This window comes from Bufo bufo, chromosome 4, assembly GCF_905171765.1.
Source record: "Bufo bufo chromosome 4, aBufBuf1.1, whole genome shotgun sequence".
In the NCBI taxonomy this organism is placed as follows: domain Eukaryota; kingdom Metazoa; phylum Chordata; class Amphibia; order Anura; family Bufonidae; genus Bufo; species Bufo bufo.
The window spans coordinates 365,065,247-365,079,496 of record NC_053392.1 but is presented as its reverse complement, the minus strand read 5'-3'; the positions used below and the strand labels follow the sequence as shown (position 1 = coordinate 365,079,496).

Genomic DNA, 14,250 nt, shown 5'->3' with positions numbered 1-14,250 from the left:
AATTCAGTTCCATTAATCAGATTGATTTTTTTTCAGTGGCAAGAAATTTCTGCATTTCAGATGAATGGTACAGTAACAGAAATTCCAGCAAGAAGCCACGTTTGATCATACGCATAGGCTGGAGAAACACTTACAGTTATTGATGGAGTTCTTTGAACCAAAACTGGAGCAAATTTCTTTAAATTCAATTCTGGTTCCGAATCACCTGAAGTAACCTTCCAATTTGATTGAGGTCTGAATTAATTCATTCTGCATCAAAAGTGCTCTGATTGCCTGGAAAACTCTCTCATTTTCGAATTGATTCTCATCTCTAGCTAAAGCCCACAGTAGGTCCAGTAGGAAGGACTTTCTATCTCCCATTTCTTCTCAAACCTCTCCTGGCTCAATGAACTGCATCAAAACTTGCAAGACAAACTATATTTGGGATCACGCGTACAGTTTTTATGGAGGTTTTGATGCAGTATCTTGATCCAAAGCCAGGAGGGGATTCACAGGGAATGGAAGATATATAAGAAGGACTAAAAACTGCATTTTAGACACTTCAAAAACTGCATGTGTGTTACCAGCCTCATAGTGACGTAACCCTCGACAGGACCTCATAATGTTTGTCTCTGGAGATTGGGTGGCTGCATGTTTGATCTTATTCGCCTGTGAACATGCATTTGCCTAAAATCAGCAAACTGTTCACAATATGCTCAATTTTAGTTTGACATTCTGCACAACTAGCACATGTCAATTTTCCATGTTGTTAATGTATTGTTTGCGTCACTTAGACATTTTCTCAATATCACAAGGTGTATAGTACCTTAAAGGGAACCTGTCATATTGAAAATGCAGTGCAATCTGCAGGCAGCATGTTATAGTGCAGGAGGAAAAGATTCAGTATAAGGCCTCATGCACACGACCGTTGTGTGCATCCGCGTCCGTGGTTCTGTTTTTTTTTTCACGGATCCATTGACTTTCAATGGGTCCGTGGAAAAATCGGAAAATGCACCGTTTCGCAGCCGCATCCGTGAGCAGTGTTTCCTGGCCGTGAAAAAAATATGACCTGTCCTATTTTTTTCACGGTCAACGGTTCGCGGACCCATTCAAGTCAATGGGTCCTTGAAAAATCACGGATGCACACAAGATTGTCATCCGCGTCCGTGATCCGTGTCCGTGATCCATGTCCGTTTTTTCCTATCATTTCAATGGCAAACTTGACTTAGATTTTTTTTTCATTTTTCATGTCCGTGGATCCTCCAAAAATCAAGGAAGACCCACGGACGAAAAAGCGGTCACGGATCACGGACCTACGGACCCCGTTTTTGCGGACCTTAAAAAAAAACGGTCGTGTGCATGAGGCCTAACTTACATTTCATTCATTTAAACCTCTGCCCTTTCTAAGCTTAGGAGTCCAGTGGTTGGTCTTATTCAGTGACTGATAGCCTTCTCTGTGAGTGTGCATACAGATAGAGCTGTCAGTTGCTGAGTAGGACCGCCCACTGGACTCCTAAATATGCAGAGATTTAAACAGTTTCTACAGAATTTCCACAAACATATATCAATCTGTTCAGCTCCTCCTACTCCATAACATGCCGCCATCAGAATGGGCTGTATTTTCAGTATGACAGGTTCCCCTTGAACATAAATTCTCTATAATAAACTTCCTGCCCAATAAAGGTGATTGAAAAGTGGTGAAAAATTTTCACATCTATCAGTTTTACGCCTCATTCACACGTCCGCAATTCTGTTCCGCATTTGCGAAACGGAATTGCGGACCCATTTATTTCTATGGGGACAGACTTTGTCCCGCTCGGATCCGGAATTGTGGATCTGCACTTCCGGGTCCGCACTTTCGTTCCGCAAAAATATAGAACATGTCTTATTCTTGTCCGCAATTGCAGACAAGAAAAGGCATTTCCTATATAGTTCTGGCAATGTGCGGATCCGCAAAATGCGGAAAGCACATTGCCGGTGTCCGTGTTTTGCGGATCCGTGGATCCGCAAAACACATACGGACGTCTGAATGGAGCCTTAGGGCTCATTCAGACGGCCGTATGCTGTCCGCAAAAATACTGAATGCTATCCTTTTTTTGCGGATCTGCAAGAAAAGTGATAGCATTCAGTATTTTTGCGGATCCATAGACTTCAATGGGGCCATGTCCTGATTTTCACGGACAAGTATAGGACATGTTTCATTTGTTTTGCGGAACTGTGGAATAGAAAAGGGCCCCATAGAAGTGAATGGGTCAGCATCTAATCCGCCAAAAAACGAATCCGCATTTTTGCGGATAGCATACGGCCGTCTGAATGAGCCCTTAGCTGCCATCGTGACTTCCCATTTCAAGGGTGGGAAGAGGACATGGCAAGCGACTGAATTTTTTCTTTATTTAAGCCATTTTTCTGAAGCAAATGATGCCATAAACATACATCAGCATTGAGCTGTTGTAGATTTCTGTTTAGGCGCACGGACTGCAGGAGGATGTGCCTTATTTAGAATGAGGCGCGCACCTTGTCATAAATTAGGTGTATCCTCTTGCAGTGCAGAGGATATCGAGATCGGCGCAGAAAGCGCCTGTCTTGATAAATCTCCCCCATCGTTTTTTAGTTACTGACAGAATAGTAGAGGAAATATGGAATATGCTTGTGTGCCTTTTTTTTTTTTGTCTGGTTGCTTTTTATGACTGTGGTAGTTTTTTTTTTCTTAAAAGATGTAGCATAAGTAATTATTACAGTGTGTTTTTTTCATTTCCTTTTCCGTAAGGAAAAAAAGCCTGAAAAATGCTATTCAGACAAGTGCTAACACAAAAATGCCAATAAAAAATGCATGAGAAAAGAAATGATTTTTACAGCTTTTTTTTAGCATTTAAAAATCCAAAGAGCAATTTATGCGTGAAGGAAGCTTAAAGGTATTGCAACACGTAGCAGATTTTGCTTCATATCTTGCTGTGGATTTGCGCATGAAAAATGCTAAAACAAAGCATAAAAATAAAGCTCCATGTATCTCTGAAAAAAGACACAAAAATGACTTAAATAACCAAACACATTTACTAGTAAAAAATTTTTTTTAAATATATCTGGTCAGGAAGGCCCAGCCAACTGTTTAATGTTCATTCAAGATGCATTAAAGAAAAAAACGGTGCCATAAAGTACAGAATGTAAGTATTCTTCACCTGGAAAAGTTCTTGTATTACAAAAATTCAGCCGTGGAAGAGGTTCAGAAGCATCATCAAACTAACCAACTATTGCAAGAGACGGGTTTATATATTGCTGAATAAAGTGGATTAGTTTGGGTTATTATCATCAAGCACATCATTAAATCTGATAGCCAGCCGGTTGTCTATCAGTGTTACATCAGATCGAGCCTGTAGTGAGTATGAGTGGGTGGATGAGAAGGGAATTTAACACTTAATATTTTAAGCCTCTTGGTATTATGTTACATTATCTCCAGCTAAAGTAACATTTACTCTAATCTTGATGCATGGTTTTGGGAATTTTTCCTCAGCATATTTTTGAACTCCAATCAAAGTATGATAAAACACAGCGAGTGTAAGCCAACTGCATACTTATCAAATCCTCCTGCCTAGAAATTTCACAAACATTGCATGTAACTGCTGCTCTCCCACCCAGGCCAGCCACACACGTGCTCCAATATAACAATCTGTTTCCCTGACAGGGGAGTATATTAGGGATTAACAACTCGGTTCTGGGATGGGGGATTCCATGTCATTTCTAATTGAGGCATGTTGATCACCTTGACTCATGCTAGCCCTGATAAATTGCATCAATGATTCAGACAATGTCAGAGATTCGGCATCCCTCTTTCTTACAACTTGTAAGTTTATATGTTCTCCCCGTGTTTGTGTGGGTTTCCTCTGGGTGTTCTGGTTTCCTCCCACACTCCAGAGACATACTGATAGGGACCTTAGATTGTGAGCCCTATTGGGGACAGCTTGATGTTAATGTCTGTAAAGCGCTGCGGAATATAGTAGCGCTATATAAGTGCATAAAATAAATAAACTTGTATATGGACTAGAAAACATGGGGGGATTAAAAGAAACTGAAGTGGTTGGCAATCATAATTCTTACAAGACCACATCCTATGTTCTCCCCTTGCTCCTCACATAATTGTCTACAGGATTTCTCATTTTCATCCCCCATACTCTGGAACTCACTACCCCAGCATATCAGACTACCCCAGAAACTTGAAAACACTACTCCCCAGGAAAGTCTTCTACCTGCTATAAGCATGCTGCCCCCCCCCCCCCCATAAAGCCAGATGAGCAGCTTTTACCCTTACCTACTGTCTCCTTTTCTCTTCCCTTGTAGATTGTATGCCCTCATAGGCAAGGTCCTCTCCCCCTCTGTACTATTTTATGACAAAGTTAGTTCATGCCTGTTTATGTTTTATTATGTATATACAGGGGCAGATTTGGAATTTCTGCACCCCAAGTGATCTTATGTTTGGGGGCTCCCCTCTCGCCGAAAGCTTTGCTCCATTGTACTGTAAGCTCCACCCCATATCACCACTTAGCTCCACTCTCATAAACCCACTAAGCTCCTCCACATCTGCCTATAAAGCCTCACTCTAAGCGTAGTAGTGCAGTCTGGGCATTTCTGCTACTTGTCCTCAGTTACGAAGGGTTCTTTTCCCTCCTGGGCCCCTAAACAGCTGAACCATGTACACAGGTGGTATGTTCTTTCCTTTAGTTTTTTTAGTTTTTTTTTCAGCCAACCAATTTTGGACAGCAGTGGGCCCTGTAATCCCTGGGACCCAAAGCATTTGCTTGGTTTGCATGGTGGTAAAATTCGCCGCTGTGTAAGTATACCCATTTTTGCATGAACAATGCCCCAGAGTTAATGGTGCTTAAAAGGAAATAATAATAATCACAACTAATCAGATCCTAGATTCCATTTTTCAGGGGATTTTTTGAAAAACGACAAAGCAATTTGATTAATTGCTATGTGTATCTCCTCAAGTTTGTCTTTTCATCAGTTTGATAAATCTACTTCATAGTATTTAGTTAAGATTTTTATCATTTTTAGAGATTTCGGGAGTCTGTTTTATCCTATGATAAATTACAAAAAAGTTTCAAACACAATACTTTACATTATTAGGCCTCATGTACATGGCTAGCTCTGATTCATCAGCTGGGCCTAGGGCCTTAAAGCAGTTGTCTGACTTCAGCAAATGGCATTTCTCATGTAGAGAAAGTTAATATAAGATTCATCTTTACATCACATTGCTTATTTCCAGGGGATATGACCACCCTGCAATCCAGCAGCAGAGGTCGTGCTTGCACACTATAGAAAAAAGTGCAACCATAAGCGTGGCTGCCAGAAGGCCTGCGCTTTTTCCTATAGTGTACAAGGACGACCACCACTGGGTGGTCATCATCATGGAAATGAGAAGTGTATAATGTGATAGAAACATAAATCCAGCCAGCAAAGAAAGTAATATGGATGATAATAATACATTAGTAAGTGCCTTGTATTAACTTTGTCTACATGATAAATGCCATTTGCTGAAGTCAAACAACCCCTTTAATGTACAAATATAGAGATATACAGAGGAAAAAAAATTGTGGATTGCTCTTGGGGGAGATTATCCCTGACATACAATAATGAACAAAGCATGGTACAGAGGAACACTGTTCAATGGAGCTACAGGGACTCTGTGTGCTGCATAGTCGGTGCACATCATTCTGCTGTGTGCATTTATCATAGGAATACTGTGACCACATTTGTAAGATATACTGGAAACTTTAAAAAAACTTTTTAAGTTAAAGAAACTTACCTTTCTGAGCATTTCTGTTTTTGCACTATGCATTTTCTTGTCTCAGATGTTTGTGGGCAAGGGATACCACGTGGAGACGGGTGATGTAGAATCTCACGAGTTCTGGTTTCATTGCCCCGTTTGAAGCCACAAGTCTTCCCCCTCTTTGTACATGGACCCCAAAGACTCCATTCACTGACTGCACAATGAACTATAAAAACAAATTATAGATGAGATATCAGATTAACAATTCCAGTTGACAGACATGATGAATTTAGCTAACCCAATGGGTTTTAGCCTGGTAAGATAGTGAAGATAGTGTGATGGTAAACATGGAGGACTATGTATGATTAATCCATGTCACTATAACAGACCTAGTGAAATAAAGCTCTACAAACTCTTCATTTGTGTTGGAGGCTCTAAGATAGTAGGAACACTACTGTATGAAGTTCTATTATTCCATTAAAACAATGGACACTACAACACAACAAGAAGTTATAAGAATATAAGTCAATAGGATCCATCAAACACAGTGGTATCTGTCGGACCAGTATTGTTGCTCTGTTATAAGTTTTTTTTTACATCCACTAAACAGTTTTCCCATATTAACTTGCAATCAGATGGTGTATCCATGATCTGTCATTGTGGCTGATTGGAAGTGAAGTTATCATGTACCTACTGTGACTCCTGAACCAGATATTGCCCTTTTTTCAGCCCCCTGTTTTGCACTTGAAGGGCTGTTTAGTGGATATAATTGGACCCATTAGTAAAATGGTTTATGTCCTTATGTTAATAGGCTCAGCGTAGTGATTCCTTAAAGGGGTTGTGCAGTGCTACAATATAGATGACTTATCCTCAGGATAGGTAATCAACATCAGATCAGCGGAGGTCTGATTCCCGGTAGCCCTGCCGATCAGCTGTTTGAAGAGGTAGCAGTGCTCATGCTTTCGCTTCAAAATTAGGCTACTTTCACACTGGCGTTTTGGCTTTCCATTTGTGAGATCCGTTCAGGGCTCTCACAAGAGGTCCAAAACGGATCAGTTTTGCCCCAATGCATTCTAAATGGATGAGGATCCTCTCAGAATGCATCAGTTTGCCTCCGATCAGTCTCCATTCTGCTCTGGAGGCGGACACCAGAACACTGCCTGCAGCATTTTGGTGTCCGCCTGACGAAACTGAGCCAAACTGATCCGTTCTGACACACAATGTAAGTCAATGGGGATGGATGTTTTCATTGACACAATCTGGCACAATAGTGGCTCAGTGGTTAGCAGAATCTGACCAAGGACAACATCTGCACAGAGATTCGGCATCCCTCTTTCTTACAACTTGTTAGTTTGTATGTTCCCCCCATGTTTGTGTACGTTTCCTCCGGGTGCTCCGGTTTCCTCCCACACTCCAAAGATACTGATAGGGTACCTAGATTGTGAGCCCTATTGGGGACAGTTGAATGCTAATGTCTGTAAAGCGCTGTGGAAAATAGTAGTGCTATATACTGTAAGTGCATAAAATAAATAAATAATCGAAAACGGATCCTTCCTCCATTGACTTTCACTGGTGTTCAAGACGGATCCGTCTTGGCTATGTTAAAGACAATACAAACGGATCCGTTCTGAACGGATGCAGACGTTTGTATTATCTGAACGGATCCGTCTGTGCAGATCCATGACGGATCCGCACCAAACGCGAGTTTGAAAGTAGCCTTACCTGTGCGCCATCTCCTTTGCTGCAAGGTGCAGTGTAATTTATTTATTTTACCCACTTACATACTGCTGACATAGTCCTCTGCGATTTACAGACATTATCATCACTTTAATTGAATGGGACGAGAAGTTGCAATTACATGCGCAGCCTCCACAAAGGGGACGATGAGCAGAACATTTTGAAGTGGAAGCAGCATTCCCACGAGTGCCGCTGTCTCTTCAAACAGCTGATCGGCAGGGGTGCTGGGAGTCAGACCTCCGCCAATCTGATATTGATGACCTCTCCTGAGGACAGGTCATCAGTATCCTAGCACTGCACATCCCCTTTAAACCAGACCTAGATGCAAAGACATATCCTTGGTCAGACGAACTTTGTATTGTTTATTCTAAAGTAACAGACAGATTTTGTTAAATCCAACTGGAAAGAATCACTGATAGGCCTACTGCACACGACCGTATGGCTTTTTCAGTGTTTTGCGGTCCGTTTTTCACGGATCCGTTGTTCCGTTTTTTGTTTCCGTTGTGTTTCCGTTTCTGTTCCGTTTTTCCATATGGCATATACAGTATACAGTAATTACATAGATAAAATTGGGCTGGGCATAACATTTTTAATAGATGGTTCTGCAAAAAACGGAACGGAAACGGAAGACATACGGATGCATTTCCGTATGTGTTCCGTTTTTTTGCGGACCCATTGACTTGAATCGAGCCACGGAACGTGATTTGCGGGCAATAATAGGACATGTTCTATGTTAAAACGGAACGGAAAAACGAAAATACGGAAACGGAATGCATACGGAGTACATTCAGTTTTTTTTGCGGAACCATTGAAATGAATGGTTCCGTTTACGGAACGCAAAAAACGGCCAGTAAACGGGGGGAAAAAATGGTCGTGTGCAGGAGGCCATAAAAACACAAATGCAAATACACCCAATAAATTTACTGTAACCAATGTAACAAATTTTCATTTTTTCTAAGAAGATTGTTATATTAATTTAGACAGATTATGGGTGGTCCGTATTATATTTTTGCTAATTATATGATACATAATGTATTCTAGGTAAAGGGCAGAATGTGGTTTAACAGTAGATCCTAAAAGACAATACCGCTAAATTATCAGCAGAGGCTATGTTATTAGAGAAGGAATACGCTGCATAATTTAACCAGTCTTGAAGTTATACTGAAAATGAGCCAAAGCAGAGAAAAGAAAATAAGCTTATGCATAAAAACATCTCAAACCCTAGATTACATGACTCATTTACTTTACACGTGTGTTGAGTCAAAGGAACGTGTGGGGAACTATGTTCAAACTGAGTATGCATACATTAATCATATCAAATGATTCAGCGAAGATAGCAAGTACTACCTGCAAACGAATGCTTTCCTGCGTCAGACAGAATCGAGTGCACGTGAAATATTTGGTGTCATAATCAGTAACAATAACACACCTCATCACAAAGAGAATGTGAAAAAGCCTACAGCTGAAATATTTTGCCGCATACAGTAATGATTACATTAAGCTTAGGGATCAGCCTCATGCACATGCCCCAATTATTGCTCCATTCTGTAGGAAGCTGCAATAGGGCTGCCAGAAATAGCCTCATATTCTTATGATTTTATATGGAGGATCCTTAATGCAAAGAAGGACCCAAAATATATAGGAAGAAATGAGAGAAGAATGAAGTCTATATACAAAAATGAGGGATCTGTATATATTGATAATACAAGCTCTAAGGCCCCCTTCACATACATCAGTTGAGTCCAGCCAGCTATTTTAGGTCGGGAGCTCGACACAACTGATATATGTGCACAGCACTCCAGTGCACAGACCCGGCATCTATCCACTGATAATGCCGGACAGAAAAACTGAGCATGCAGCGTTTTTCTGCCAAGCGCTATTTGACATCACAATTGATGCGCCAGATGTATAAGAATGATCCCTTAGAAAACTGTGGGATCAGTTCTAGCTTCAGATCCCCTCCATAGTTTTCTGCTTCACACTGGAGGGGAACTGAAGCGGATTGTCGGGTCTATGTGAGGGGGCCTTACCTGGGCAAGTTGGGCATAACTCCAGTTAGCACGTATAGGCCTCTAGGCCTTTCTTTGCATCTTCAGAGTGTGAAATTTCAGCGTTTTAACATTTTTTCTGTCTTATATTGAATATAGAGGATCAGATACTACATATGAGATGCCAAGATATTGCAGTACACATAGAAAAATCACTGTGAAGTTCGATTTATAGAGAATTATAATCTTTTCTAATAATGTTTTTAGCAACTTTACTACTACTACTAGCAATAATAATAATAATAATAATAATAATAATAATAATAATAATAATTATTATTATTTATATATATTATATTATTATTCCAGTATATATCCTTTTAAAAATTGTATCTCTCATTAACTCCTGAGCTTCTACCTTGACATCTTTACCATATTAACCAAGGTCCATTGTTTTTCGAACACCCTCCTTTTTATTTTTCCAACTGATGCGTAAACTGATGCGTGAAAAAAATGCTCATGTACGCAGACCCATTGAAATTAATGGGTCAGGATTCAGTGCGGGTGCTATGTGTGACGTGATTTTTCACACATCAGTTCTGCGTTGCGTGAAAAACGCAGCATGTTATATATTCTGTGTTTTTACGCAGCCCTGACCCCATAGAAGTGAATGGGGCTTCAGTGAAAAACACATTAAATCTGGAAGCAGGTGCGGATACAGTGCGTTTTTCACTGATGGTTGCTAGGAGATGTTGTTTGTAAACCTTCAGTTTTTTTATCACATACGCGAAAAACGCATCAAAACGCATTGCAACCACGCGGAAAAAACTGAACAACTGAACGCAATCGCAGACAAAACTGACTAAGGCCTCATGCACACGACAGTTGTTTTTATCGGCCTCCGTTCGGTTTTTTTGCAGATAGGATGGGGACCCATTCATTTCAATGGGTCAGAAAAAAAATGCTGATAGTTCATCCGTTTATGTTCCGCGTCCGTTGTCCGTGTTTCCCTTCAGCAAAAAAAATAGTGCATGTCCTACTTTTTTCACATTTGCGGACAAGGATAGGCATTTATTACAAGGGATCTGTGGAAAAAAACGGATCCTCCCAAAAAAACGGATGCCGCATCCGTTTTTTTTTAGCCGACGCACAATTTGCGGTTGCAAAAAACAACTGTCGTGTGCATGAGGCCTGAACTTGCTTGCAAAATGGTGTGAGTTTCCCTGAATGCACCCAGAACGCATCCGGACCTAATCCATTACGCTCGTGTGAAAGAGGCCATAGATTTGTGGTAAACCAGAAGAGCTGACTATACTTTATTAAGGGCAGATAGTTGTAAATTAAATTGTTGATACTACTTACCAATAGTATTGCATTCCATACTGTGGTTATTGTTTTCAAACCCATCTGGGCATGTGTCAAGGCACTTCCCACTGTGCAAATAAAATCCACCTTTACATTTTGTGCAGAAGCTTTTGTGGAAGCATGTTTCACAGTCAGCTTTACATCCTGAAAGCACAGAAAAGACCAGTCAACCCTTAGTTATGTACGGAGCATATGCTTTGTTCAAGGTAAGAAGCAATGGTCCAAATGTCCTACATGGACTTTAGGTGGTCTAATACTTTCAATATTTTGGCCAAATGCTCGACCAAATGTGTATGTGTTCTTGAAGGGGTTGTCCCATGAACAACTTTGTTAGAAAGAGACTGTCATGTACTATATGATGTCTGATTTTCATTTTTTACATTAGTCATGGGAAAACCCTTATAATGGGAAGAAAGAGAAAAGCAGCCTCCAGACACTTTGAGAGGAAAAGGATCAAGCTTTGAAATTCAACGCACACCTAAATACACATATGATAGTCTGCCAGTCCCTTCTACATTTGCGAGTTAAGCTGATTTAACTCTTACGTGTATGACCAGTCTAAATCTATCTTATCTCTTTTTACTGTGCAGTTTTACTGTGCAGTTGAAATGTGTCTATTGGTGCCCAGTGGATTTCATTTTGGGCGGTGGAGAGGTTCACTGTAGTGTTCCTCAATGGCACTCCTGACAGGAAGTCCACAAAAATGTCTGCCTAAGGTTCGAAGAGTCTCCAGAATCATTTCAATACCTATATCTATAGGTACGGCTGTGTAACTGAGTAAACAAATTATGACAGGTCCGTTGCCAAGTGTGAGTGTCATGTGATTGTTCACATGATTGACGTGCCTGCTGCCCGATACCCGCCCACTTTGGGGAATGAGCATGCCCAGTCCGCTTGTGTTGCCGCGCGGCCATTTTGGTTGTGGGCCGCTGGTCTCTGCTCACTTTGATAACCTTGCGGGATGAAACTCATCCCGCGCATGCGTAGTGCCGAGTTCCGGACGCCGAGTGAGTCCTGCGATCTTCTGATGTACATGGGATATCCACAAGTAAATGATTATGTTTTATACATTTCTTTAATCAACACAAGTATGGGCACCTGTAAGTGATGACTAATTAACCACATGTATGCACCATAACTATTTGTACGGTTGATTTTAACTATCACTTGTGACACTGTTCTGTATAAATTGTAGTGTCTGACTACATTGTATACATTTTCACTATGTATAATTGAGATTCACTTGAATTTTTCTATATGTATTAATTGGATTGTAATTATGTAACTAGATTGTTGTAAATTTGCATGCTTTATAAGCACCTGATTTTACACTAAACATTATGGCTTGACAAAGGCTCCATAGAGAGAGCTGAAACGTTGCTATCCACATATGGGTGAATAAAATACCCTTTTGCTTTTTACGGAGATTTGTGTGCTGCCTTGGATTCTTTTTCTACACATATCCAATTAGGACCAAGTCCGTGGCCCTCTTCAAGGAATTGCACCTATTGAAAAATTGTGTGCTGCTCATCTACTTTTCACTTCATATATAGTAAAGAGAGAGAGAAAAAAGAGAGAGAAAGGACAGCACCTCATGTGTGGTGTTGCTGGAAACAATATTGTATATAAATTTGTAGTTCGCTTACCAGATCCTGTTGTGATGAAGTCACAACAGCTTTACAGGCTCCTGCTAGTATATATCCCGACCAGCATTTGGGGGCTTGGCTGCAGCCTGGGTTCCTACCTGCACCCAAAGAGCGGGTGCTGAAGTTGAAATCAGGCGTAAGTTGTGAAAACCAGACAAACCTCTTCTGCGGATGCTGCCAAGGATCACATCAATATAGGGTGTATGGTTCCAATAGCTTTATTGTCTACGCATTTCAGGGGGGGATAACTGTCTTGAGGAAGGGGGTTATCTACCCCTGAAACGCGTAGACAATAAAGCTATTGGAACCATACACCCTATGTTGATGTGATCCTTGGCAGCGCCCGCAGAAGAGGCTTGTTTGGTTTTCACAACTTACGTCCTATAGCTATATAGTAACGACACATTAGCTGTTCATTTAACTACACTGCTCAAAAAAATAAAGGGAACACTTAAACAACGCAATGTAACTCCAAGTCAATCACACTTCTGTGAAATCAAACTGTCCACTTAGGAAGCAACACTGAGTGACAATCAATTTCACATGCTGCTGTGCAAATGGGATAGACAACAGGTGGAAATTATAGGCAATTAGCAAGACACCCCCAATAAAGGAGTAGTTCTGCAGGTGTTGACCACAAACCACTTCTCAGTTCCTATGCTTCCTGGCTGATGTTTTGGTCACTTTTGAATGCTGACGGTGCTTTCACTCTAGTGGTAGCATGAGACGGAGTCTACAACCCACACAAGTGGCTCAGGTAGTGCAGCTTATCTAGGATGGCACATCAATGCGAGCTGTGGCAAGAAGGTTTGCTGTGTCTGTCAGCGTAGTGTCCAGAGCATGGAGGCGCTACCAGGAGACAGACCAGTACATCAGGAGACGTGGAGGAGGCCGTAGGAGGGCAGCAACCCAGCAGCAGGACCGCTACCTCCGCCTTTGTGCAAGGAGGAACAGGAGGAGCATTGCCAGAGCCCTGCAAAATGACCTCCAGCAGGCCACAAATGTGCATGTGTCTTCTCAAACGGTCTGAAACAGACTCCATGAGGGTGATATGAGGGCCCGACGTCCAGAGGTGGGGGTTGTGCTTACAGCCCAACACCGTGCAGGACGTTTGGCATTTGCCAGAGAACACCAAGATTGGCAAATTCACCACTGGCGCCCTGTGCTCTTCACAGATGAAAGCAGGTTCACACTGAGCACATGTGACAGACGTGACAGAGTCTGGAGATGCCGTGGAGAACTTTCTGCTGCCTGCAACATCCTCCAGCATGACCGGTTTGGCATTGGGTCAGTAATGGTGTGGGGTGGCATTTCTTTGGAGGGCCGCACAGCCCTCCATGTGCTCGCCAGTGGTAGCCTGACTGCCATTAGGTACTGAGATGAAATCCTCAGACCCCTTGTGAGACCATATGCTGGTGCGGTTGGCCCTGGGTTCCTCCTAATGCAAGACAATGCTAGACCTCATGTGGCTGGAGTGTGTCAGCAGTTCCTGCAAGACGAAGGCATTGATGCTATGGACTGGCCCGCCCGTTCCCCAGACCTGAATCCAATTGAGCACATCTGGGACATCATGTCTCGCTCTATTCACCAACGTAACGTTGCACCACAGACTGTCCAGGAGTTGGCAGATGCTTTAGTCCAGGTCTGGGAGGAGATCCCTCAGGAGACCGTCCACCACCTCATCAGGAGCATGCACAGGCGTTGTAGGGAGGTCATACAGGCACGTGGAGGCCACACACACTACTGAGCCTCATTTTGACTTGTTTTAAGG

General features: G+C 41.8%; 1 protein-coding gene across 2 annotated transcripts in view; it reads right to left on the bottom strand.

Annotated features, from left to right (window-relative positions):
- Nucleotides 1-14,250, bottom strand: part of RSPO3 (R-spondin 3) — a 93,091-nt gene that overhangs the window by 34,286 nt on the left and 44,555 nt on the right. For both annotated transcript variants that reach the window (XM_040429108.1, XM_040429109.1), the window contains 2 exons: nucleotides 10,831-10,977; nucleotides 5,780-5,969 (listed from right to left, as the gene is read on the bottom strand). In XM_040429108.1, coding sequence (XP_040285042.1) covers nucleotides 5,780-5,969; nucleotides 10,831-10,977 — 337 coding nt within the window. The remainder of the gene's footprint in view (nucleotides 1-5,779; nucleotides 5,970-10,830; nucleotides 10,978-14,250) is intronic.